At 41.1% G+C, this 25,305-nt stretch overlaps 1 protein-coding gene across 1 annotated transcript; it reads right to left on the bottom strand.

Annotated features, from left to right (window-relative positions):
* Window positions 1-254: 254 nt before the first annotated feature.
* Window positions 255-25,079, bottom strand: HSF5 (heat shock transcription factor 5). The gene is made up of 6 exons (XM_063342632.1): window positions 24,518-25,079; window positions 21,377-21,748; window positions 13,204-13,298; window positions 7,727-8,245; window positions 4,754-4,907; window positions 255-322 (listed from the first exon to the last, which is right to left on the bottom strand). The coding sequence occupies exons 1-6, from the start codon at window positions 25,077-25,079 to the stop codon at window positions 255-257; spliced, it is 1,770 nt and encodes a 589-aa protein (XP_063198702.1).
* Window positions 25,080-25,305: the final 226 nt, after the last annotated feature.

The raw sequence follows: 25,305 nt of genomic DNA on the forward strand, positions 1-25,305 counted from the left end.
TAGATGCTTTATAACTTGACAGGTAGAAAATGTAATGGAAGCGGGGTAAAAAAAAGGAAGCGACTAATACCCTACAAAGTTAAAGTGAAAGCAAAATATAGAGGTTTTTTTGTTTGGTTGTTTGTTGTTTTAACCAGAGTTGAAAGGACCCAAAGTGCCAGTTGTGGGTTGTGTGCGCAGCTCTGCCGCTGGAGTCCAGGCGGGGATCCCAGCTGGCAGCTGCTGCACATTTTCACATACTTGTCACCCACTTCTCACTCTCTTGTTTCTTCCCTGGGAAAGCACCCCTGCTTGCAGGCTATGTCCACCAGCAGATGGTGATCTAGGGAGAAAAGGGAATACTGAGTGAGTATCAGTCCTTGTACGTGTTTCACTTGGCAGCGCACAGAGCCATTGGACTTCCAGCGGGTACCATAAAACATGGCCTGAAAGGCAGACCGTAACCGGAGAATTTGAGGCCTACTCTTTAAAGAATAAGAATTATTCTAATTTTGCAAAACTTTAAATACAAAACAATAACGAAACAAATTATAAGAAAAGTGCTCCCATTCTTCAAGATATATTATTTATATGCGCACTCACTGCCATGGATACCAACTGACAAATGTTAATTGCTATAAAACCCTGGCAGGGTCTACAGAAACGCCCATTCTGCTTGTGACATATACCTTCATTTATCCATAAAGACACAATGGCCTCAAAGTATGCCACAGCCGGTGCCAAGCTCCTAGAGGAAACTCATGGTGTCACAGACAGGACAAACAAGAGACTCATTTTTTCAAAATTACCTTGACCCACAGCAAAACGGGGATACTTCCAATGTACGGCCAGACCTTGCTGGTCAAGAAAGTGAACAAGTACCCCGATAAAGTCACAACGGCACTACTGCTGCAAACGTCACCCAGGTGAACTTTATTCTCTAAACAGACACATTCACATCCTAGGAAAAGTACTCCAGCCCTTGTTCTTTTTCTATATTACAAAGTTCCTGCCCAATAGTCACCAGTTCTGCACTTTCTGACATTTACCTCCTGACAAAGTGAACTGTTTGGAATAAATCTGGAAAATGCACAGGGATGGCGAAAAGAGGGGGCTAGTAACAACGTGACTCTGAAACCCGTAAAGTTAGGAGACAGTGTCTAACATGCACTCATCCAAACTAGCAGGCTGCCAGGACAAGTCATTTGAAAGTTCTTCACTGAACAGAGAATGAAGTAAAGGTAACAGGAGCTGAGCTGGAGCGAGAAGCTGCAGTTCAAACTCCTGCGAGCAACTTCACTTTGGGTTTCAGAGGGGAGACGTTGAAGAGTTCAGGGCCAGGCCTGTCCCCCCACCCTTAACACCTCTGTAGGAGATCTCACTGTGACCTACTAGGAACACTAACGAACTAAATGAAATTATTTTTTTCTGGAAGGTGTAGGAAATAGTTCAAGTGAACTATAGATAGCATGGGAGACCTTGCCTGAATGAAGATTTGCCCTTAGCAATTGCACCTATAAATCTATTTACCTTGAAGTGAATGAGAGGGAACGCACAGTGACACAACTGCAGTGGCACGGGAGTGGGTGGTAAATGTCTAGGGCACCTTGCAGCACGATAATGATGGATTCATATGAGTCAGTAGCATCTTGGTATTACGTCTGTGTTCTTATAGCAAAAAAAATTAGAGGAAGTTGACAGATTATTTGAAGGACTAGACTCACAAAAAATATACGGCCAGCCATTGAGAAAGAATGCTTTTTCCGTAATGTATCAGTATCAGCTTAAATGCTTACATCCAGAAGTAACAAATTCCCCTGCTCCGCTCTAAGATTCCAATTTCCAGAAAGGGCTGCAAAAAAAAATTTCTCCAATCAGAATCTGGTCCTTCTTACGTGCTCCTTTAGAAAAGGAAGCACAAAGCACAGGTATTAGGTCCAGCACAGCTATATTCACCAGCTGAGTGTACCTGTGGAGTACAGTGCAGAGGAGCTGGGGAAGGATACGTGAAGAATTTAGAGTTCCTATCAATCATTCGTGAAGTCCAAAATGACTCCTGTTGCAAGTGGGGCTGTTGCCAACATAAGCAGATAGATTTATTCCAAAAATCCCATTTTATAGATGAGCTCGACTAGAAAGTAGCGGAGAAAGAAGATGCATCATCAGCACCTTCAAATCTATGTCCTAAGAAAGAGCCTGGGGCTGAATAAAGCAGTCCCTGAAAGGTGAGTTATCACTCACACCTCAATGTGATAACCAGGCCAGGAACTAGAGCGCCATACTCACTGTCTCAGAAAAGAGTGGGAAGGAACAGAAGACACAGCCCATACTCATTCATGATGAGGTATCTTAGTGCTCAATTAAATTCTGCACCCTCTGTTGCAGCCTCTGACCATCAGGAGGACTCACAAATAGCTCTTCTCCTGCTGCTACCGAAGGAAAGGGGGTCCCTCTGCCACTGTCAGGTACAAAGACAATCAGTGCATGAGGATTAAAGATATGGCTCAAGCGAACACTTGCATTCAAAACAAAGAGGAGGGTTCTTCACCCACTGTGTAACTAACCTATGTTAACGACATTAACTTACAAAAAACACAGTGGATGCTAAATGTTTGCATGGCTTCAAAAAAGTGACTAGAAAAATTAGTTGAAGAGAAGTTTACTGAGGCCTTTTCTGCTTAATAATACAAAAATGCCAAAGATATTGATGGAGACAGGACAATGGACTAGAGAGACCTTTCATCTTGACCCTGGCTGGTGGGATGTTCTTAGAACTGGTAAACTCAAATTTAGCTGAGAAGTTGGTTAAGTATATTGGTTTTCATTTGAAGAAAAGAGATAACGTATTTCAGTGATTTATGGAGCTGCAGAGATGGGCTGGCAGCTATGGAGGGAAATCTTGGGGACAGCACTTTAGTAAGACAAGAGCTGTCTCTCTTGCTACAGAATAACTGCAAAAAGGCAAACAAATCGGGCCTAGTTCTTCAAAGGAACATAATGCTTTCTCCGCGAGGGAGGCTTTGATTCTTGGCTCATTTGTACAAATTATCACCTTAGTTTTGGCCCAGAGCTGCTCCCAGTCACAGAAGTGACTTCTCCTGCCATCTTCATTGCAGGGGCCTTTGGTACCACATTATGTTGGCTCTCACCGTGTGATATCCAGAACCACGTGACAAAGAAAAGTGAATCATGTCAGCAGCCTACTGAAATAGATGGAAGAAAAGCCTTCTCTATAGCAGGATACATATCAAAGTGCGGGCTCAGAAAACTTGCAAATGAGTGCCCAAAGGAAAAGAGGAAGGCAGACAGGACTCAATCACTTTCAGAGGATAAGTTGTGAAGAAACACCTGGAAATTTTCACGATGCAATATTTTTGCACAGAAAGATCAAGGAAGAAGTTGTCTCCCAAGACTCACAGAGGAAAGGAGGTACCGACAGACAGACATGTAGTCAGAGCGACAGAAGTCAGCTTATATTTAAACCTGCCTGCTTCAGGCGCACAGCTGAAATACAGGAGATGGGCTGTGCCAGCTTCCAGCCTTGTATCATGTGCCCAGTTCATTTTGGGCCAACTTGAGCCTGACCAGGTTTGGCTCAGGTGTGCTGTCTGTCTCTACCCTTCACACGCACACCAAGCCCAAAAGGAACAACACTGGGAACGCAGACCTGGATGACTATCACATTTCCCAGAGAGTAGACTCTATGCTAATTGTTGCTAATTAGCATTAGTGTAACAGTGTTTCATCTCTGTGGAACAATCCCATGGAAATGCTTTCCAAAATGTTCCTGTACATAACTTTACAACTGGCATATTAAGCAAATGTTTTGCTGTAGATATGAAAGCTGAGAAGTTTGCTAATTATCCATGGTACCAGGAAGTAATTGAACAAGAACTCTCAATTCTGCGTTTTAAACAAAAGCCTGTCTTCTTTCAAGATGGCATCCAACCTTCTTTCTCAGCTTCCTGACAAAAAGACTTTATTCCTTACTTAAATGTTTGAAACTGATGGGCGTTATGAGCTGAATTATTAACTAGCATCATTATCTGGAATCTAGAAACTACCCTTTGAAGTGAGCAACAGCTCTTCAAACTCTACAATCAGCTCTTTGATGAACAGCTGTGAGGGAAATAGCTTCTTGCGAGACTTTCAGGCTGCACCAACATTTCCTCTTGAATGGATCCAAAGTTCTCTTTGTGTCTTCTTATGTCTCCCTAATCTGTGGACATTTAGGTTTTTCCTGTAGTTACTAGATTTGTGAATTGTGTGGCCTCAGATGTTGTGCTGCTTGCTTTTCTCATGTGTTTCAGCATACCTATCAGCAGACTGGTACGAAATTTAATTAGTGATCTGAGACAAAAAGTTTGGACTTCTACACTAATTTCAACGGTTTGGTGGGTTTTCTCCCTGTTACTTCAATCGTCACCTCATTACTCAGTGTTTCCTTTGTAGCACTGTCACTCTCCAGCAAACATACCTATGGACTTCATCTCAATATTGTGACAGCCAGGTTTCTGACACAACTCCCACGACTTCAGGTTTTATTTACTGATATAATTTATACCCTTTTCCACACAAGAGTAATTAGCGCAAGCATCTCTTTAGAAGCACGTTGGTAAGTGTACTAAGAGGTTGTACAAGTACAGTATTTTAACTGAAGGCACAATGAGGTACTGACACTACAGACAATTAACTAAACTATTCTGATCTCCCCTTTCTGTAATAGCATAGAGCTGTCTCAGTAATCTGTAAAAAATGCAGAATCTCTTCTTACCAGGGGACTCGCTGCTGTGTTTTCTTTTCCGGCATCTAGGTTTTACAGATGAATCTGCCTTTTCTACAGCTTTGTTCACAGGCTCAGTTCCTGAAGTGAATTGTCTCTCTTCTGTCTCTGACGTACTGGATCCACATTCAATACTAGCGTTCTCCTTTAAAAAAACAAACAAACAAAAGAAATAAAAATAAGATCACTCAATATTTTCTAGTAATCATTTTAGGGAAAAAATAATAACAACTATTGTTCTCCACTGCAAAAGGACATCTAACAAGTGTTGAACACTGCCTAGATGGTTTACATAATACATAATAAGTGTTTTTAACTCAGAATTAAGACTGCCAGATCAAAACTTGAGCTCTTACAAAATGTCGCACTGAGGAAAACACGAAATCAGAAAACTAGAACATACAAAGTTAGGGTACATGCCCTCACAGCCTGAGCTTTGCCCTCAGTTATCAAACTAGCTAGAAGAAATCAGCTAGAAGAAATCCAGGTGCACTGATCGTTACCAACACGTGTATTAGTAATGACAGATCTAGTTCAAACAACTTGACAGAGCTGTGTGATGCAAAACTACACATGCGAGCCGCACATTTCTGGTTGGAAATCTCACCCTACCCCACCCAATTGTTAAGACATTAAATTATAATGTGTTGCTTGCTTTTTGGAGCCCTCTGCTGCTGCTCCTTATGTATTTTGCAGGCAACCATTTACTGAACTGGTGTATTTGTGGCAAAATCTGTAGATCATGTGGCAAAAATCTGTCGATTAAAAAAAAAGAGAAAAAAAAAAGCCAAACAACCAAGGTCTGTTTTTATTCCACTGAGAAATTAAAGGCCCAAAGCTAAGCCCTTGGAGTTTACCTTTAGACAGAAAGATGTTCTCACTATCACCTGTTCTAGAATATTCATCTCTTCTGCAAATATCCTATCAATCAATATCCTAAAGATGAACGATTGTTCAGAGCCTGCAACGTTTCCTTCTATTAAGGCAAAAAAAGCTTTTGAAAACCCATATGTGTGAATTTACAGAAGACAAAAGGTCATCACACTCAGTAGGAAGATATTAGCATTTCCAAAAATCACAGTCTCCACCCTGAGTCTGTCATTACTGAATCTTAAGTATATAACAGGCAATGTGTATGCACATTAATAGAATGCACTAGAATAGTCTCACTGAGGCTAAGAGGACAATGCTGGATCTGAACTGTTGAATGCACTAATTCTGCATGTAAAGAATTGTTCTTTAATTTGCTATCTTTTAGGAAATCAGGAAAGTAAAGCAAGTTTTTGCTGAACTCTTAGTTCTATGAGAAGGACAGTTCAAGGCTCACTAGCTGTCACAAGAGCAAGTAAATGCTAGGAAATACTGTGAAAGAAATAGAGAACAAAACAGCAAACATCTTTGTGTTGGTGTAAAAATGGATAGTTTTCCCACAACTTCAATGCTCTCTTCATTTCAAAAAAGGATGTAGGAGAAATGGAACAAGTTGAGAACAAACCCAAAGCTAACCAGAGGTGCAGAGCAGCTGCCACGCAGAGGAAACTCCAGCAGGACTGTGCAGCCAGGGAAAAAGACTACCGAGGAGGCGGTGGTAAGAGATCTGCAAAATGACAAGTGACATGCAGAAAGCAGCCAGGGATGACAGCTGAATGTCTCGTCTGAGACAGAAACCAGGAAGCATCCCACGAAGCTAGTAAGAACCATGCTCAAAAGGAACAAAAGGAAGCTCTTTGTGCAACAGATCATGAGCAAAGTGTCTATTTGGTCAAAGGACACTATGCTAAAATTGACATGGTTTCAAGGGCTGACTTCAGTCCACAGAAGAGAAACCTAGGATTAAGTATATGGTATCATTCCAAGTCCTCAAGTTGAAAGGAGTTGGAAGGTATAAGGAGGAATGCATGTGTGCATTCTTTGTGTTCTATGTGCATGCCTTGTTCTTGCTCTTCCCTACGGATCAGATCACAGTCCCGAGACCCGACACTGGGCAAGATGGACCTTTGTTCTGACCCAGCAGAGCCGTTTCAATGTTCTTGTATTAACACTGGAGGAATTTGCTCCTCCTGGGCTGCTACACAGAGGAATAAAACTGTCTCCTGTGCACAGCCACTATTCTGTCATAAGCTTGCTCTGAGTTACGTGGCACTGAGGGCTACTTACAGATTCAGGGATAAGGAAGACAGCAAACCAGGAGCCTGATGGGAGTACAAGAACAGAAGCCTTCTCTGGAGAGTTCTCCAGAGAATATACATCTGTTTCTATAAAGATACCCACGAGGAAGATGACTAAGAACAATCAAGCTTGCACCAGCTGAGGATTTCCAAGCTATAAACTTTACTGAAGGCATCAAGATACTGATAGCACCATACAACAGTAGCTTCAACACGTACACAAAAATGAACATCTAGAATGCACACGAGGCTTAACAATTTTGTATCCAGGGAAGACCAGGCACAGGTAAACCAAAGTGCAATTACAACTTGTCGGACACCACAAAGTATAAACAAACGAAGATGCTTTATACTATTCAAATATCAATAAATGATACTTTCCACAGTAAACAGAAACTTAATAACTGTTTATCAGGAACAACGTAACCATTTACCTAAATTTTAAACAAAAATTTTTGCCTTCAGGGGCAATTCTCAAAACACTCTTTTTTATTTAAGACTAAAGATGCTATGTTATAACCTGAAAAATGAGTACCACCGCACTATGTATTTTTCCCATTCAAATGAGCACCCTAACTTGGCCAACACAGGCTAACACATCTCATGCTCATTAACGCCAGATACATCTTCATTCTTTTTTAAATCTTGCTTTACCAAGGAAACCCTTCACTGTCCATTGAAAGTTTAATTAAAGAAGCAGTTCTTAAACAGGCAAGAATATTAAAAAGCTATCCATCCAGACCCTAGCATTACTATTGAATAGAGTTATGTTGTTTTATATCCCTTTACCCCCTACCTGCTCTGGATTGAATGGTGCTTCCTGAACAAACATGACAGCGGATTGAGCTGGGCAGTGATCTGGTTGTTCTCTCAGGTTTTCACATGCTTCCCCTGTGGTCACAAATTCCTGCATTATTCCAGCAGCAGCCCTTTCTACAGATGCAGTGGCACGGGTAGCACAGAGAAATTCAAAAGGCTGTGATGGAGAACAAGTTACTGCTTGATCTGTTCCCATCACAAACAATGTGTCTGAAGCTACAGGACTAAGAGATTCCAGTTGGCTTTGCTCAGTTGAAGAAGGCGTATCAATATTCTCAATATTCACCAGTTGACCTCTGTTGGACTGAGGGGTTGAACGCTGGCTCTCCACAGGTTCCACTTTCACCACGTCAGCTTTGGGTGATGAACACATTTCATCAGCGACCTGAAACAGAGCTTCAAGATTTTCGTCTGTCTTCTTGTTTTCATCGAACGTATCACAAGGCCAGTTAGAGGGCAGATATTCAGCTTTGTAAGGTGGATGCATTGGAGGACTCTGGAAGAAACAAAATACGGTGAACTTTTGTATCAAAAAATTACAGTGACAGGATGTGTATTAGTTCTGTAAGGCTTTGGAAATGAACCTGAGCAATAACTGAAGTGATCGTTTATCCAAAAGCTTGAAAGATTGTCTGTTATTTTCAGTTAAAACAGCGGATTTGATTAAAAAAAAAAAAGGCTACTATTTTGTCTTGTTTTTCATTAACCACCTTACTCTTGGCACGCTTGCTTTCTTCTATTCACTGTCTATCTTGGAGAGAAAGGAAGTTACTTACCAGTAGCTGTGTACTCCTTCAGATGCATTGTCTGCAAACTTTTGCACTGCAGGTAGAAGTGTACCCAAGCATTCAAACCAGGGGCTTCTAGTCTTAGTAGGGCCTGTGGGGGTACATTAGAACCACCCCCTTCACACAGCACACATGCGATAGAAAATGACAGAACAAATCTACCTTGTGTAGGAAAACAGCACAAACCACAAGATTTTTAAGCAAGAGAAAAGGTATGCATGCTGTAAACGTGCATATGGACAACACAACTCGAGGAACTCAGTTACTTACCAATAACATCTTTTTCCTCTTTAAGTGATTGTCCATATGCACATCCACACAAGAGGGGATTCCCAGGGATGCTCCAGTCCCAAAATGAAGGGGAGTTCAGACACCTATGAAAACAAATACTGTAGAACTACCCTGCCTGTCACAGCCTCACATCTGGACACTCCTGTCACGACACAGTGTCCCACAAACACACGACTCAAAGACTACATAAATCTGTATAAAAGCCCTATAGATCTTCAGGTCAGAAACAGTTCCTGGAGAAGCTGCAGAGGCTGCCTTTGCCATCCCAGGGGAGGTCTGTACACTGCTAAAATATTTCACTTAACAATGTCACGAGAGGACAGGACACAATCAGCAATCCAATGATATTTTTTTAGTAGAATTCATACAAATCAAAGACTGTTTAAAGGAGAAAGAAGACAAAGAAAAGTTTCTCAAAAGCAGCAATTCCTACTCAAGTGAAATGATAAATCACACTTTAACAGCCAGTGTCTGTATTGCTATTTGACAAATATGAGTCTCATAATGATGCTGGAGAGAAACTTAGGTATATTTAAAATGCAATTTTATTTTGGAAGAAGTCTAGAATGAAGGATCAATCCTTAGTGCCTGATTATCCTCAGACCTTCTAGCTGAGGTAATAGTTAATAAAAAGCTATTTCCATAGATGAATAAATTAGAGAACAGAAGCCACAGGATCACCTGCTAGGAAAGCCATAACAGATCAAATGCCAGTGAAGGATTTGGTCTCTCAGCAGCACGAACATCAGAAGTCCCTGAAGGAAATACCACAAAGAGATGAGATCCCTTTCTCTGGGTGTATGAAGTCAAGTCCTGTGTGGCTCCATGTAGATGTACCAATCTGCAGATAGCCATAAACTTTGGAGGAGGTTTTGGGGCAGGGAAAGGTCGGGAAGATAAAACCTGGAATTTGAGAAATTTAGGTTAAGTGAAACAAAGTCTTTTCATTAAAGGCAAGCCACCTTTATATTTTTATGATATAGACGTAAACATAGTTCCTTTCATTTAACATTTTTTCAGTTGTATTTTTTTAATTATTAACAAGGTGTTTCACTTCTATTGCATTGCTTGTTTATTGTGTTAAGTAGCCAGGATTTTAAGTAAGATCTGGGTTACTAAGTCAACTGCCCAGGGATGAGATAATCCCTGCCAAAACCAAACCAACCAACCAACCAACAAACCCACACTGCAACTTCTGCCTTTTCTTACGGTACCTCAGCTGGAAGTTGTTGTAACACATACCATCTTCTTGGATGCCCTAGAGGATCTTGTATGCATTTTCAATAGGAGAAAGTGCCCCCACAAAGATACAAGTTAAATCTTTTTATTTTATCTAGAGAAGATGCGACAGACAAGGATGGGAGGGATACCCCAAGTAATGAAAATTGAGAAGTCATGACTCAAAAGATGAATAGTTTGCTGGTCATTTGAGCTCAAAAGGAAAAATGGTCTAATTTAGCAAAAGTGGTGAAAGGGAAGATGGGCATTTCACTTCTAAGATCAGCATAGTGTGCACAGGACGCAAAGCACAACCACACCTTTTTAGCGACTGCTGGGACTAAAACAATCTGGATTGAGAGCTTGGGCAATCATTCAGAAGTAGTTCAGATTCAATTTAATTTTGAAATAACATGGCTGATTATCATTCTTATTACAAATAAAAGCAAACTACTTAGGGCTATTTTAAAGTCAGGAAAGTTATTCTTTTTTCTCCCACATTTCTTTCTTCCATTTCTAGTTTCCTCTTGCTTCAGTTCCACAAGGAAATACTGACAGCTTAATAACAATGCTAATAGCAACAACCAAATAGCAGGGCTGCTAGTTTAAATAAAAGAAAAAAAAGGAAAAAAGAAAAAAAAAATCACTAAAATCCAATATGTAGCCTTGTTTCACACCTATGATAAAGCAGCAAGGAAATACTGCGCTCATGGGTGAGAGTTGGCAAAACTGCTCTGCTGTTGCAGAAGACAGCAGGAGTTTTCTCTCACAAGACTCATTCCTCTCCAAGGATCCTGGTTCATCACACTGACCCACACCCAACTTCAGGAGAACCCAAATGAAAAAGGAGTATGAAGCTGCACCTGAGCTCCCAGTTTTGTAACTAATTGTGATGAGAGTGTAATTCACATCTCTGAAACCTTGATTTCAGAAACCTGACAAGAGATGTACCCTAATCAGCCATTATGCTGGGTATAACCACCTATACCCCCTTGCCGTCCCATGCAGTGATTCTCTGCAGCTTTTTCGGGAGAGCAAACTGCAGGCAGACAGACATACACCTACTGGCCTTGTCTGCCCATGCCCCAGTCACCTACAAGTTTCAGCACATCAGGCGTGTACTGTACAAGCCCAGCAGCTGGCCTCCAAGCCCCCAAAAACTGTACCTGTCTTAATCTCTCCTAAACGTACAGTGATGCTCTCTGCAAGACTCAGTAAGGACTAGCACAAGGTTTAGGCTTTCTTGTCCAACAGTTCCTGGTTTTCCTTCTAAGACCACAAAAGAGAGTCTGGATCCAATAGAAACAGGGCTGATAGTGAGCTTGCTGACTGCCAGTGTGCTGATACGGCTCAGTGTCTTCTGGACTGGTCCAGCAGTTTTGTATAGACTTTACCAGTAGTATCTGGTAGGCCACGACGTGATCAAACAAACAGCCCAAAATGCGCTGCAAACCACCCTTCAACAGCATCGCACTGAATTCCCACAACTAGTGGAAGATATTGAGTGGAACGATGCAATGCAGAAGTTCTATTTTTTGTGAAGAACAATGAAAATATTTAGTCAGCCAGGGAGGATTAACTTTACTGCTTTGGAGGATTTGTGCAAGTGATTACTGATGATCAATACACAAACAGGGCAGGATGATCAATACTGTCTCTGCATTCCTCAGCAGAAGTTTGGGGAAGTATCTACCCCAGAGCACACAAAAGGTAAACTGATTATTCCCCACAGCTCGGTGAGAACCACAGGCAAATGGCCGTCTTCTGTACTACCTGCACAGCCCCTGTCACCGTGTTCTGGGAGCAATGGTCTATGCTACACTAACACTCAGAAATCCCAAGAAGTCCTGTTGGTCCATTCTGTGGGATATTTGTGGGATCCTGCTGAGAGACAGCCAGTTGCTGACGTGGTAGAACAGTTTTATGCCACAGCCTGCCTGTGGGCTGCTCACACAGAGGCTCTCTTCCAGCAATCTCTGTCCAGATGCGCCAGCAGTTTTCGACCTGGAGTTCCCTGGTTAGGACTGTTTATCAAAGCATCCACCAGTAAGTGGCCTACATCTTTTCTCACTCCACACACTGCCCATGGACTTGTTTCTCCAAACAACTGATTTTTACTAGACCCTTTGGACAGCATATTTATATCATCTTTCAATCTAGCCACAATTACTCCCTTGGAATGATTTGCTATCCCAAACATTGACAGATCCTCGTGTCCTGGCTGAAAAAGCAGCTTCCAGAACTCTCGTGATGTAAGCAAGAGGACAAAGATGCACTGTGTGAAAAATAAATACTGGAGTATCAATGGCATGATTGGCCAGCAGCTATTTATATCCTTACACCAACAGGTTATCCTGGCCATAACCTGGCCATCTTGGATAAGCTTGTATTTTAAAAAATCATGAATAAAAAGACAAAGGTTGATATTTGCAAGACAGGAAACTGGATGATCAAGCTTGGGTAGGTCAACCCTTTTTCAAAACACATAAGCATAACTCGCTTTGCTTGTCCTCTGTGAGGAAAAAAAAAAAGTTTATGCATTATGCTGTAATACAAAAGGAAGCCCTTGTGTTTTTACTTCAGTTCTTTTGATATCTGATAAGCCAGGTTCTCCAAATAAGGTGCAGTTTCCCCCGGAATTTTATAAAGCATTTACAGTAAGTACCGTAGTTATCTTTAACAAGACATCTCTGAGGTGGGGCCAATTCCAAAAGTCATCTCAGTTTTTCTTATTCATCAAATGAAACTCAGGACTGCAGAAAGCTGTCTGGGACAAAACAGAGGAGCTGTTTCCCAGTATTTTCATAATATTAAAGAATCTCTTTTTGTCCAGACAAGGACATTCTTCAAAGATAAATGTAGACGTGTTAACTAAAATGAATTCTGGGGAAGTCAAGCAAAAAACTTATAGAGACAAAACCACCCCACTGATGAGGACACCCACTATGCTGCTACCCTGAAACCTCACTTGAATTACAAAACTACCCATTTAATGTTCAGTGGCTCTTTGAAATCGATATTTGTAAACCACATTACTTTCACTTTCTCAAGCAGATCAATTTTCACATTTATATCCTTCACTTCAGAAGTCCATAAACCTACAGTTCATCCATACAGTGTCCTCCGCTTTCACCTGACTGCAGTGTGCTACACTCACCTGGAAGAAGCTGCAGTAGGTGTACGTGGAAGCTGTAGGACTAGCACAGCCAGTCAGAGGATCCGTGTGGGCAGGTGAACAACACTGCAGTGCAGCTGCAAGAATTCAAACACAGTTGTCAGACTTCCAGAATTTGTGTTTGGTATGCAGAGTTTTATTGCTTACTTTGATTAAACATTTCAATAATCACACAGTAAACTGAATTCCAGAAATGTATTATTACCTCTCAAGTGATTTTAAGACTGATTTCTTCGTCTTAAAAAATATTTATTCTAATATATGTGTACATATATTAAAAATAGATACTGTAAAATTGATATGCACACATATAAACTTATAAAGCACGGCCTTTTGTATCTTAGTATCACCTTTTTAATTTGTCTGCTTGACTTTCTCATCACAACATACCACAGAAAGTGGATTCACATAAGGAAGACCAGACATTCATACACACACACACACAAAAATTAAACAGTGATTTTATTCTAAAAAGCAACTCTGTAGATGAGGTAGTATTCTGCAGGTATTATTTTTTGGTGACACACAGAGATAATTTAAAAGTAAAGGCATTATTTGTAGAATAGATACTCTTTAAAATCTGCAGTCATTCTGAGACAGAGAGAGAAATCCGTGATGAAATCAAATTTAGTCCAATGTTCATAATTAGTAAATCTAATAAGCATAACTTGAGATGGCAAACAGATAAGATCAATTTATTTGCAATGCTTGTCACTTAAATGGGATTTCACATGAGACAGTTGCTACGATAACCAATATGGTTTTTTAATATCTATACCTTTTTAATAAGATGTTGATTTTTTGCGCAGTTTGGAGCAACAAACACAGGTGCTAAACAACACAGAAAGAGCCAGCAGACACCCTTCTAAAGAAGCATGGGATATGTGTATCACTTGTGTTACTTCAAAAGCTAATTCTGAGCAACTTTATGATGAAATGCAGCCATCTTCCAGAAGAACATTCTGTACAATTCTAGATATTGCCAAAAACCTAAATGATATCTGGGTTTCTCTCACCGGAAACTCCAAAGTATGTTTACAAACCCAAGAAAACCACCAAAGAAAACTTTTGAAGGGCTATCGCATAAACAACGTAAGACATCAATGACAAAGGAGAAATTTCTTGCAACCTGCTAGAAAGATTCTAAGGAAAAGCAAACACATATTACTAAGAAGCTATTTTCTAAGAAAAGAAAAGGAAGGACCTGAAGGGACAAAGTGCTTGTGAAACAGTAGGTAAGTGTAAAACCCCAAGTCCAGATCATATGCTATAAAAAGCTACAAGTAAAATATAAATGACAGTATTCTTACAGTTAGTAGACCTTGCAGCAAAAGGAACTCATTAGTCAAACGAATTCTTATATTTGTAAATCAAAGTGAGGAGAAGAAAAATAACTGTATAGTAGACTGGACCGATGACCGATTCTGAATGGTTCTGAAATGCAGAATGTTGCATAAGAAGAACATTTTGCACTCACAAGAACTTTTTTTTTTTTTGCCAGCTCATAGACGATGGCAGTGGCTGATCTAACAGCAAGAACAACTGCGTCTGTGGAAATACCACGGGAGATGTGAACATAGTCTTAATGGCAGTCAGTTGAGAAGCAAATCCACTGTAAGATGGAGGCCAGTTTTAGATAAGCACCACTCATCACCCATAGTCACAAAAGGAGAGTCACCATATATCCAAACAACTTTTTAAATAACAATGAAGAAAGCATTTACTGACAGGCAGTATTATCAAAAGGGAAGGTGTTGATTCATTTACAATACTTCAAGTCTTCAAATTGAATCAAGATTCAAAAAACATAGCTGCTTCACTCACAGGCTTTTGTCCTACCCTGTTAATTGGAGAGAAGAAATTTCTAAGTTCTTTTGTCTAAGATACAGTTAATGTAGTCATACCCAGAAGAAATTACCAGCTGAAGCACATTCTGTCACTGGCTGTTACGAAATAACTGACAGTGAACAGATCTCATTTGAATACTAAGGAGACAGGGATGAATGGCATCTTACGGAATAGATGAATATTTACTGAATAAATTAAGAAAAAGATACAGATCCTTCCATCAAACAAGATGGACCAGCCTCAAAATAGATTCGGTTTCTGCCAAAAAAGAGACGTACTTCTGCCCATACAAGCTATGCATGGAATATATCACACACTCTTCAGGACACAGTATGTGGAATATCAACACTGATTTATGAAAATGGAATTGCTGTCAGCAGGGCTGTAACCAACCCAGCAATGGACCCCTGAGGACAAGCAGAGATCAACGAAGAGCATAGTTCACAGAACAAGGGAAGGACAGAACACTCTGCATCACCATTATTCTTACACACGATCATATTTCAAACATACTGAAAATATCTTTGGATATCCAAAGAGGTTGCAAAGAAATCAGGCACAGAAATCGATACTTTTAAAGGAAGTTATTTAGAAGTATGTTAACAAAAAATTTATAAGCAAATGTAAGCCATAAACCTGTGGCTAAACCAGAAAAAAACGAAGGAAATACAGTGAAATAGAGAATGAGTTGACACTGGATAATACATAATGGGAAGGAGTCAAGAAGACTTCTTTGTGTTTAAGAGAAGTCACCCTTCATGCCCTCTTCAAAGACCTTCAGTAGGTAAACAAACATGGGTAACTGTGATATGGTATTCAGATTTCCAAAAAGCTTTTAACAAAGTCATAATCAGAAACTCTTACAAAAACTGAGCAACAACAGCACGAGCGGGAAGGCTGTACATTTAAAAAATAATCTATCTTAAAGATACAACAGACAAGATAGATAGGAATAAACAGGCACTTTTCACAGGTGAGCAAGGTCACCAGTGGAGGTCCCCAAGGACCTGAACAGGAACTAAGGCTACTCATCATTCTAATAAAGTACTTTAAAAACTGGGTGAGTAAGCAGTGAGGTGATCCTTGCTGATAATACCAGGTTATTCCTGTCAGGAAAGAGCAGTCAGCTATGAAAATGTGGAAAAAAAAACCCTTATGAGTTTCCCAAAGCCACCAGCCACCAGATAAAGCTCTGCACTTAGGAAAAATAAAACTGATCTCACACAGAAAATGATGGGCTCTTAGTTGTCAATCAATAATCAGGAACTAGATCTTGGTATCATAGTAGATAGTTTCAGGAAGACATCAGCTTCACACACAGCAGCTGTCAAAAAGATCTCCAGAGTCACAAAAGAAGCAATCAGGTTCTTAGGAAATATTACAAAAGGGAACAGAGAATCAAATAGGAACGTTATTACTCCACTGTATATGATTCACACCTTGACCACTGTGTATATTTTTGGACTCTACACCTCAATAAGAAAATAACAGAACTGGAAAAGGTTACAGGGCAGGCAACATGGATGATGTACAGAACACTTTTCTGAAGGACCAGCTAAGTGGGCTGAGACTCTCCGATCTAGAAAAAATGCAGCTGAAGGAACCGCGATAGAAATATTTAAAATCATGAACGATGCAGTGAGAGGGATATGGATATAGACACATTCACACAAAAACCAAATGGAGATTTAATGAATATGCAACAGGCGGAAAAGAGACAAGAAAAGGTGGCTCATTGCACAAAATGCAATTAAGCTATGAAATGAAGCCCTTGTCGCAGATGTTTTATGTGCCACAAGTCTACATTGGTTGGGAGAAACAGACACGTTCATGGAAGCGAAATCCACTGAGGGCTATTAAATACGACTCGTGTTATGGTTTATTAATTCCCTGAACCCACACTGTTGGGAGTATTTTGGAAAAGCATCTACTCCTGCAACTCCTCCTTGGCCATTACTGTCAGAGGAAATGATGAGCTATATGGGCATTTGGTCTGATCAAGGCTAGTATTTTTATCTCCAAAGCAGAGAACTATTCATTAGAGAATTAATGAGGCATTCACTAAATCTTCTTTTCTCAACACTGGCAAAATTAGATGAATTGTATAAAAATGGACAAACAAAATTTAGCTGGAGGGATGACAATATTAACATTGCATTCTTATATACTTCTCCCTCCTCATCAGACAATATTGGTTTGTGGGCTCTCAACGTTTCAATAGAGAAGAGCACATCAATCATAATCTTTGATGAAGACATGAAGGCTATAGTTCTACCAGTAAATTAAATGCATCCAGACCCATTCTCTGGCACAGAGTCTGCTAATCCTATTAAAATCTCTTACTCTTCCAAGTCAAAACAGCCACATCCAAACAGCCTCTAGGGAATGGTCCCAAGCCCACGCCAACCACTGACATAAGCACAGCATTTTTAGGGGAGAGTGCTAACCAGGCTAACGATCTAATGATAGAGCTGATGAAGACACACAGGCACTTTTCCTGGCAAAGTCTAACACAGTAGCGTAGACGCAGACAGATATGCTTGAGCTCAGACATAGTTTTAGCAAAGATATGTCTTGCCAAATATGTCTGGAAGTTAGAACCTAAATGTAAATAAAATCTAAGAACATCAAAAAAGCTCCATGCTCATAGTTGGATGTGCACACATTTGTACTGCATGCTTTTTACAGGTTCCAATACTACACACAAACTCAGGAAAGGTGAAAGCCTAAAAATAAATGCAAACCCAATACGATCAGCAGCAGATTTTTACCAAGCTTGAACAGCCCCCGTAATTTCTCCAAAGATCTGCTGGAAATCGAAGGACCGCATGTACCATCTCTATGCCTTCAAGACAGCAACAGACATTAATAAGCGTTACCATCAGCTCCGCTGGCTAAAGGGGTGAGACTGACCTCTCCAGCATCTTCCATTCCACTTGAGCACGCACTACATGGGAAATACCAAGGAAGAACCTTAAGACCGTCCTTTCAGTGTGAAAGTATGATGTCAGGTCCAAAAGTTATGCCTAAGAGAAGCTAACTCCTCAGACAACTGGGTCAACAGTACTCAAAGGTGTGCAGGAAATTAGGGAATGCAGCTGTGCCTGTTCCTGACAGATCAATGAACACATCGGAATGGGCCTGAACACAGAAAACATGCAAGCTCCGATCCTTTACCAAGCAAAAGACTGATGAAAATGAGGATGATACCCAAGGGTATCTTCAATAAGGGAAAATGGGAAAGACGACGTTGTTTGAACTGGCTTAGGCATTTCGGAGGGATTAATTGCATTACTGCTACATAGACTCCAATGTCTAGCAGTTGTCAAAACTCTGCACAGTCAATGAACAAACAGGCTCATCTGAAAGAAAGCAATTGTCTTCCAAAGGCATAGGTCTAAGAAAGCTGGAATGACTCAACCTCTGGGAGGTGCCTGTTTCTCTCTGCTGGCTATATATGTAATCTAGATGACAAGCCCAGGCGTATACAACTAACTATTATACATTCAGATGTATCTTAGGCAAGATGAATCCTACTACTAGTTTTACAAGTGCATTACTAATGCATCTAGTCTGCTTTTCTCAAGGGAAAATATGGTGCTATTTATGCTGCGTTAAAACAGATACTGTGTTTTCAGCTGCTTATTTATTTTAAAAATCCCCTTTTGACCAACACATATGTGAATTTTAAGCTTTACATACATTTATCTTAACAGAGGGTGTATCATTCAGAATAACATGACTACTGCTAAACTACCACTCACCAGAAAGGTTATCATATGTAAATGACCCCTGCAGCCACAGATGTATTCAGAAGGCATGACTGGACTTGAAATGTCAGCTGGCACCAATAACTAACATTTCTCACATAGTCTCCTTGACTGATTTTTCATTATTAGGATGCCCTCTGATAATAAAGCTTCACTGCATTTCTTTGATGCAATCCTACTGCTATCAAAGGTTTTGCAGATAGTTGAAAGCAAACAGAAATAAATCCTTAAAATAATTATGGTCTAATGCTAGCGGGAAAAAAAGATCCAGATGAGCATCTTTTATTTTACTGCCCTTTCAATGAGAATTATAATGAAAAAAACACGGAAATCTTTTTGTCGCTGAAGTTAACAGACAAGTCTGAATACACATAAAAAGAAATCTTTTGACGAAGTTCTACTTTGATTTAATTTAATGGGACTTCAAAAGTGAAATTACAGTAGTCAAGAATAAGATTGAACATATATTCTTTAGTCCCCTTGCTTATGACATACCTATTTTAGGATTAACTATGACTTTCCAAACAAGCTAATCTTGGTTCTGTGCTCTCAAGATGAAGGAAAGCAGACTTTTTCATGTGGACATATGAAGAAATCAGCTTTCAGAATTCTGCATGCTATAATATACAGAAGAAAGGATAGCAAAGAGATTGAGAGATACACAGGAACAGAAGTAAAAACACTGAGACAGTCCTAAGTGACAGTGAAAATTAAAAGATTTATAATACTTTCTAGTGAAATTTCAAACTTCTCAGAAGTACTAAATAATTCACTGGAGTTTTCAAAAGCCTCAGATTCCATAAGTTTCTCTATTTTAGTCTGAATTACACTGTAATTTTTGTACCTTGCAAAATTTGTTATGCTTTAATCATGCCCTCCCCGCCACGGCCCAGAATATTTTACCTGTACAACATAGCCAATTTATTCTTCAAACCTTTGTAACTCCAGCGAGAGAGACTAGCGTCATCCAGTTACAGAGATCTACATATTCATGTCTAAATCTACGCTAGCCTCCCTCAACTCCTCTACAGTCAGTACTGCAAAATAGGTGCTCCCAGGATATGAGTAATCTCACCCCAAGACAAACTCTAAACCAAGCTGTACGAATCGCACCCTGGAGATGCCCATTTCCTCTCCTCGACTATAGAAGAGGTCTGGGGGACTAGCTGAGATACAGACATCTAAAATTCAATGTGATTAATTTCAGCCTATGCTCTGTAACTGATAAGAAACATGAAGTGGGGACCATCTCCCACCTTAAGCACGTATTCTGGCTGAGGCCTTGAGCAACCCGGTCTAGTGGGAGGTGTCCCTGCCCGTGGAAGGAGGGTTGGAACAAGATGATCTTTAAGGTCCCTTCCAACCCAAATCATTCTATGATTCTCGGGATACCCCTACTAGTTTGCAGCTGGTAATGCAGGCTGTAGCCACCACAGTAATCTTAGTAAGTAGCACAGGGCAAGGAGCACACGGCAAAAGTTGCCTGTCTCTTAAACATTTAAGAATGTCCACAAGAAATGTCTAGCTCCTCAGAATCCCTCCTCGACAAAACCGATGTTATGGAAACTAGCGATCATTGTCTGAAACATTCTCAGCAGAGGTCTCAGAAGACACGCACAAAAGATATGAAGATTTCACTGTGTACTTGGAGAAGGACAGCAGCCACCACGTGTAGGATTTCTAAACAGGGATATCTATCTTAGTGAAGGTGCGGCTGCCTAGGGAGGAACATGCAGAAGGAAAGAATAATAACCAAGTTTTGGTCTGTTCAAGAAAAGAGTCACTATGTTCTGAGTTTCAGAGGTTTCAGGGAAATTAAAAAAAAACAACACCCCCCCCCCAAAAAGTAATTTATCACGTGATTTTTCCAATTCAAGATAAGGCAAGGAAAAGAACACCAATTTGCTTCAACTTGTCTTCTGAAGAATAAAAACACTTAAGCGAGACTGAAAATTTTAGCAGAAACATTTTGGACAAAAGAAAGGAGTCAAGTACAACAAGAAAGCTGTACTTTCTAGTCTTCAGGGCATTAAAAAAAATACAACATAAAGAAGGTAAGCAAGAAAAAAAATTAAGATCTGAAAATAGTATGAGCAGAAATATTCTACACAATACTTTTGACTGATCTTTGACTTTTAAAATTTAACCTGGGAAAACATGAGACCAAGGACTAGTATACTACTTTTCAATAAGTTCTCAGTGCTTTAGTACCATCGTCTGAGCTTTGCTTAATTAAAAAAACTATGTAAGTTTGCCTAACACTGACTAGCTGTGGACAAACGTTTTTTCTCCTCACCCTTTAACCTCAACAGAGAGGCTACCTGACAAATCGCCAGGGGACACTCAGAATCTGGAGTAAGTACAGGAATACCAACCAGAAAACCTTTTCGCTTTATAAAGGTCTCTCTTCCTTTTAGACTTTACACTTTCTAATTCTCACTTGAGATATACACGTGACAGAGCATTGTAGAAAAATATTTTTAAGTATCACTTTTAAATATCTTTTTGAAAAGCAAGTGCAGAAATTTTTTTCATACCTGTTGGATAGTAGGCTTGTGAGTACTGCATTGAAGAAGTGTAGCTGCTGTAGTTTGGAAGGGAAGTGGCAATGGTTTGAGAGCCTTGCTGAAGCGGCAGAAGAGAGACGACAGGCTGGAGTGTGTATGTGACCTCTGTTGGAAACCTCTGGAGCCCTGGAAAGGCAACCCCTCTATCTGGAAAAGTTGGGGAAGCCTCATGCCCTGGAAGTAACCCAAGAGATCCCTGCCATGTTCTGGAAGGGACTGAAGTCCGATCGAAACTTTTTGCCGGTAAAGTGCTGTGGTTCTGGACTGAGGTTGATACATAGGAGTAAGGAAAGAAACCGTCTCGATGATAAGGTTGATGAAACTGTCCTACAGGCATCAGTCCTGCAGCGGGTACAAAATAAAGTGACACAAGCGTTAAGGAAAGGAGTTTTCACAGGCAATGAAAGGCAATATGAGGAGCCAAGGCTCTGCAACATGATTTGGGAAGACTACCTATGCTCCGATATACTTAATCCAGAAACAGATTGTATTCTTACACCTGAACGCACAGTAACTGCTGCAGTGGCAGATTAGTGCAGTGCCAACACCCAGCTGTAGCATTCAATCTCCTTAAACTTGCAGTAACAAGTTATCAGTATTTAGAAATGTGCTATAAATCAAAACGCATAGTAACTTACTAAACTAAACAAAATTAATTTAGAAAGTACTGTATGTTAAATCGGACAATAAGTTTTAAAAAAAAATGGGAAATCGTAAAGCAAGACTTCAAGACTTGACAAAACTCCAATGCTGGCAGCTGATAGACAGCTAAGGGAAGGGCAATGTCAAAATCCTCCAAGTGACTCTGAAAGTACTTTACGACAAGTCATTTAATTTGTCAAGAAAAAAAAAAATAATCAAGGCCAGCTCTTCCAGTCAGCTCAACTAGTTCAGTTTAGACTAAAATATCCCAAACTTCATCATTTTGTTATTTCCTAGACATTCCTTTTATTTTTCTCTTAAGTTTTCTCTCTTAGTCAGTTATTTCATGAAACAGTATTTGCTGTTATACCGTGATAGCTCAATTTCTATTAGAGGTTTTGGTGACTTTGTTGAAACACTGACAGTAACACCGAGAATGTCTATGTTCATTGAATTACTAAAAGAACTACTGCACTTGTGACTTTTCCATGGTGTTGTATATGACTATATACATTGTAAGTTTCAGGATAGTTCACGTCAATAGGGTTTATCTAGAAGCCAGGTTTTTCTCAGACCTGCAGTTCCCAGTTCTCACCTAAAAGACTTTTTACAAAAATAGCCTCACATTTACCTCTTTCACTCCTCTGGTGGGAACTAATTCAAGAAATGGGTAACATACAGTCATTATTCTGCAAGTTCATATTAAATCATGAAGAATCACTAAATAAATACCACCTGGCCCTTAAAATTTATTAAGAGTTAATGTATAGGACCATTTATTTCCTGTTCAGCATTTTTACCATATATAAAAAGAAAATAAACAGAGGTATGAGTATTCCTTTGTTTATATTTTACCTTTGAATAAGGAAATTAAGATTATCTAGTTTTAACACATAAACAAGACACCAGAGGATGCCAAGTTATGAAGCATCAGTTGCTTTACAGGAATTATTCCTGGATGTTTAACACAGAGTTATGTGTTGCAAAACATTTGGAACAGACTGACGCTTTGCAAACAAAAATATCTTTTATCTATCAAATTACCTCACATTTACAGCAAAGACATGCCCCTAAACAGTCAGTACAGAGTGCACCATAAATTGTCAGCCTGTCAGAACTTGACTGCATATAAAACCTCATGTTTTCCTTGTTCTGTCTTTCTAGAAACTGAGACTCCTGAAGCAAAAGCTCTCTAAAACTGCACCCATAAAACCAGAGGCCAAAAAATTAAAAGCTTGTATCTTTCTCTGGCAACGGCCTGCATTACATCAGTCAGAGCAGATTTCATTGAAAAAGTCTGTAATGACTCATCTTAGTCTTAACAATGTTAACACCAAATCTCTAATTTAAACACTTCCTAGTCTCAGTACTGAAATAAGTTCCTTTCCTTCTCAAATACTTCGTTTTGTTTTCTTGGTATTACAGATGTAGTTCCATACACATCAGAGAAACCACCACGGAAATGAGATGACAATTCCTACTCTGAAACAGCAACCAAGAACAAGTATCATGATATCCTACTCTGTCCTAAACTGGGGGCTGGTGCTGCAGGCAGCAGAACCAACTGCTTCTCCCCTTTTCTCGCACTGAGCCTTACAGTTCTGCACCCACGTGCTGCATCACCCTGGCCTGAGAGCCTGCCGTAAAAAGGCCACTCAAGTCTTCTCCTTGGATCCTCATGCTGAACCAACACAGTTGCTCTATCAACTGCAAGGAAGATGATGCGACCAAGGGAATGGGAAGCAGGACTGCTCATCTGATAGCAGCCCACAATTCAATCAGACTGAGAGCAAAACAAAATATTCACATCTTCCTTTCAACTACAATGCTCTCCTGCATACATGGAATTTGTGGAATAATCCTCTGAGAGCTCAGACTTGTCCTGGAAAACTCAGATGCTCTCAACAGGGTTAAAAAGAAAGAAAAGGTGTTCTGAGGCTTTTTAACAGCATTATTTTCTATTTAGCTCTTACCTACTCCTTCAGCCCTCTTTAAAAACTATTTAGCTTGTAATTCTTTTTCAGGAGACAACTGACAGAAATCTAACTACCAGGTCTTCTCTCCTTTGCGCAAAACTGACAGGATGCTCTAGTTGTCACTTCATCTGACCCATCATTTCACAGATTTAATAAAAGCTTATTGAGCATCCCTGCTGACAGGCAAGGAGGACTAACATTCATCTGGTAGAGCTGTGCCAGCCTCCGAGAGATCAGGCGAGGGTGTTCTTAGTGTAGTATACAACAGGGACTGCATTGTAGACTACAGGCAGACTGAAACACATGTGAACCATGTTACCCATGCTTACCGGCAGCAGATCTACCTGCACGATTTTCCTACACCGGGTGAACTGAGTGGCCACCAGCACGGACAGGTAACCCTCCTCCCTCAGGGGAATGCTGATTTTCAGACCTCATGCCACCCAGCGCTTCTCAAACCCACTGTGGCCCCGCATGGCCCGCCCCACCTCACCGGGCCTGTTGGCCTTGCCAAGCGTCGAGGGTAGCAGCAGTGGGTTCTCGTGCGGCGACATCCCAAGCAGCCGCTGGAAGCAGTTGGGTGGGCGGCTGTTCACCTCCAGACCAGCAGCCAGCTTCGCCTTATTGGTGCTTGTCAGGCGCTTCAGGTGGACAAGGAGGTCAGGGTGATCGCGGCAAAAGTGGGGGCTGTGGAAGTGGTGCATAGGCCCGGTGGAGCTGTCGCCATCGCCAAGCCCTGAGCCCAGCCCAGGTCCGGTCCCCGCCACGCTACCCGCCGTCGCCACCACTTTGCGGAAGCCATAGAGGTTGAGCTGTCGGATGAAGCTGGTGAAGTTCTTGGTCTTGAAGAGGTTGGCCCCATCGCCGGCCAGCCCCACGGCATGGCCCGGCCTGGTGCCCAGCACCTCGCACTCGAAGAGCGGCTGGTCGATGAGGAGCCCCTCGCCGCGGGCGTCCCAGCGGACGGAGCGGAACCGCGGGCTGTTCGCCAGCCGCCACAGCTTGGCCGGGAAGTTGCTGGGGTTGATGGAGGCGGGGAGCTGCGGTTCCTCCATGCCGGCGGCAGGGGGAAGGACGCGGCGAACGCTCGCGCTCCAACGGCCGCCGCGCGAGGGCCGTCGCCCCGCCCACCCCCCAGCGCCGGGGCCGGCCCGCGCGCCGCCCGGCACGTGCCCGCCTCACGACGCGCGGCCCGTGGCGCCGCTGCCGCCCCGGCCTTGCCATCCCCCTAAGCGCCGCCGTCCCCCTCAGCACCCCCAGCCCCCTCAGCTCCACCAGTCC

This window comes from Chroicocephalus ridibundus, chromosome 7 (assembly GCF_963924245.1).
Source record: "Chroicocephalus ridibundus chromosome 7, bChrRid1.1, whole genome shotgun sequence".
NCBI classification, from domain to species: Eukaryota; Metazoa; Chordata; class Aves; order Charadriiformes; family Laridae; genus Chroicocephalus; species Chroicocephalus ridibundus.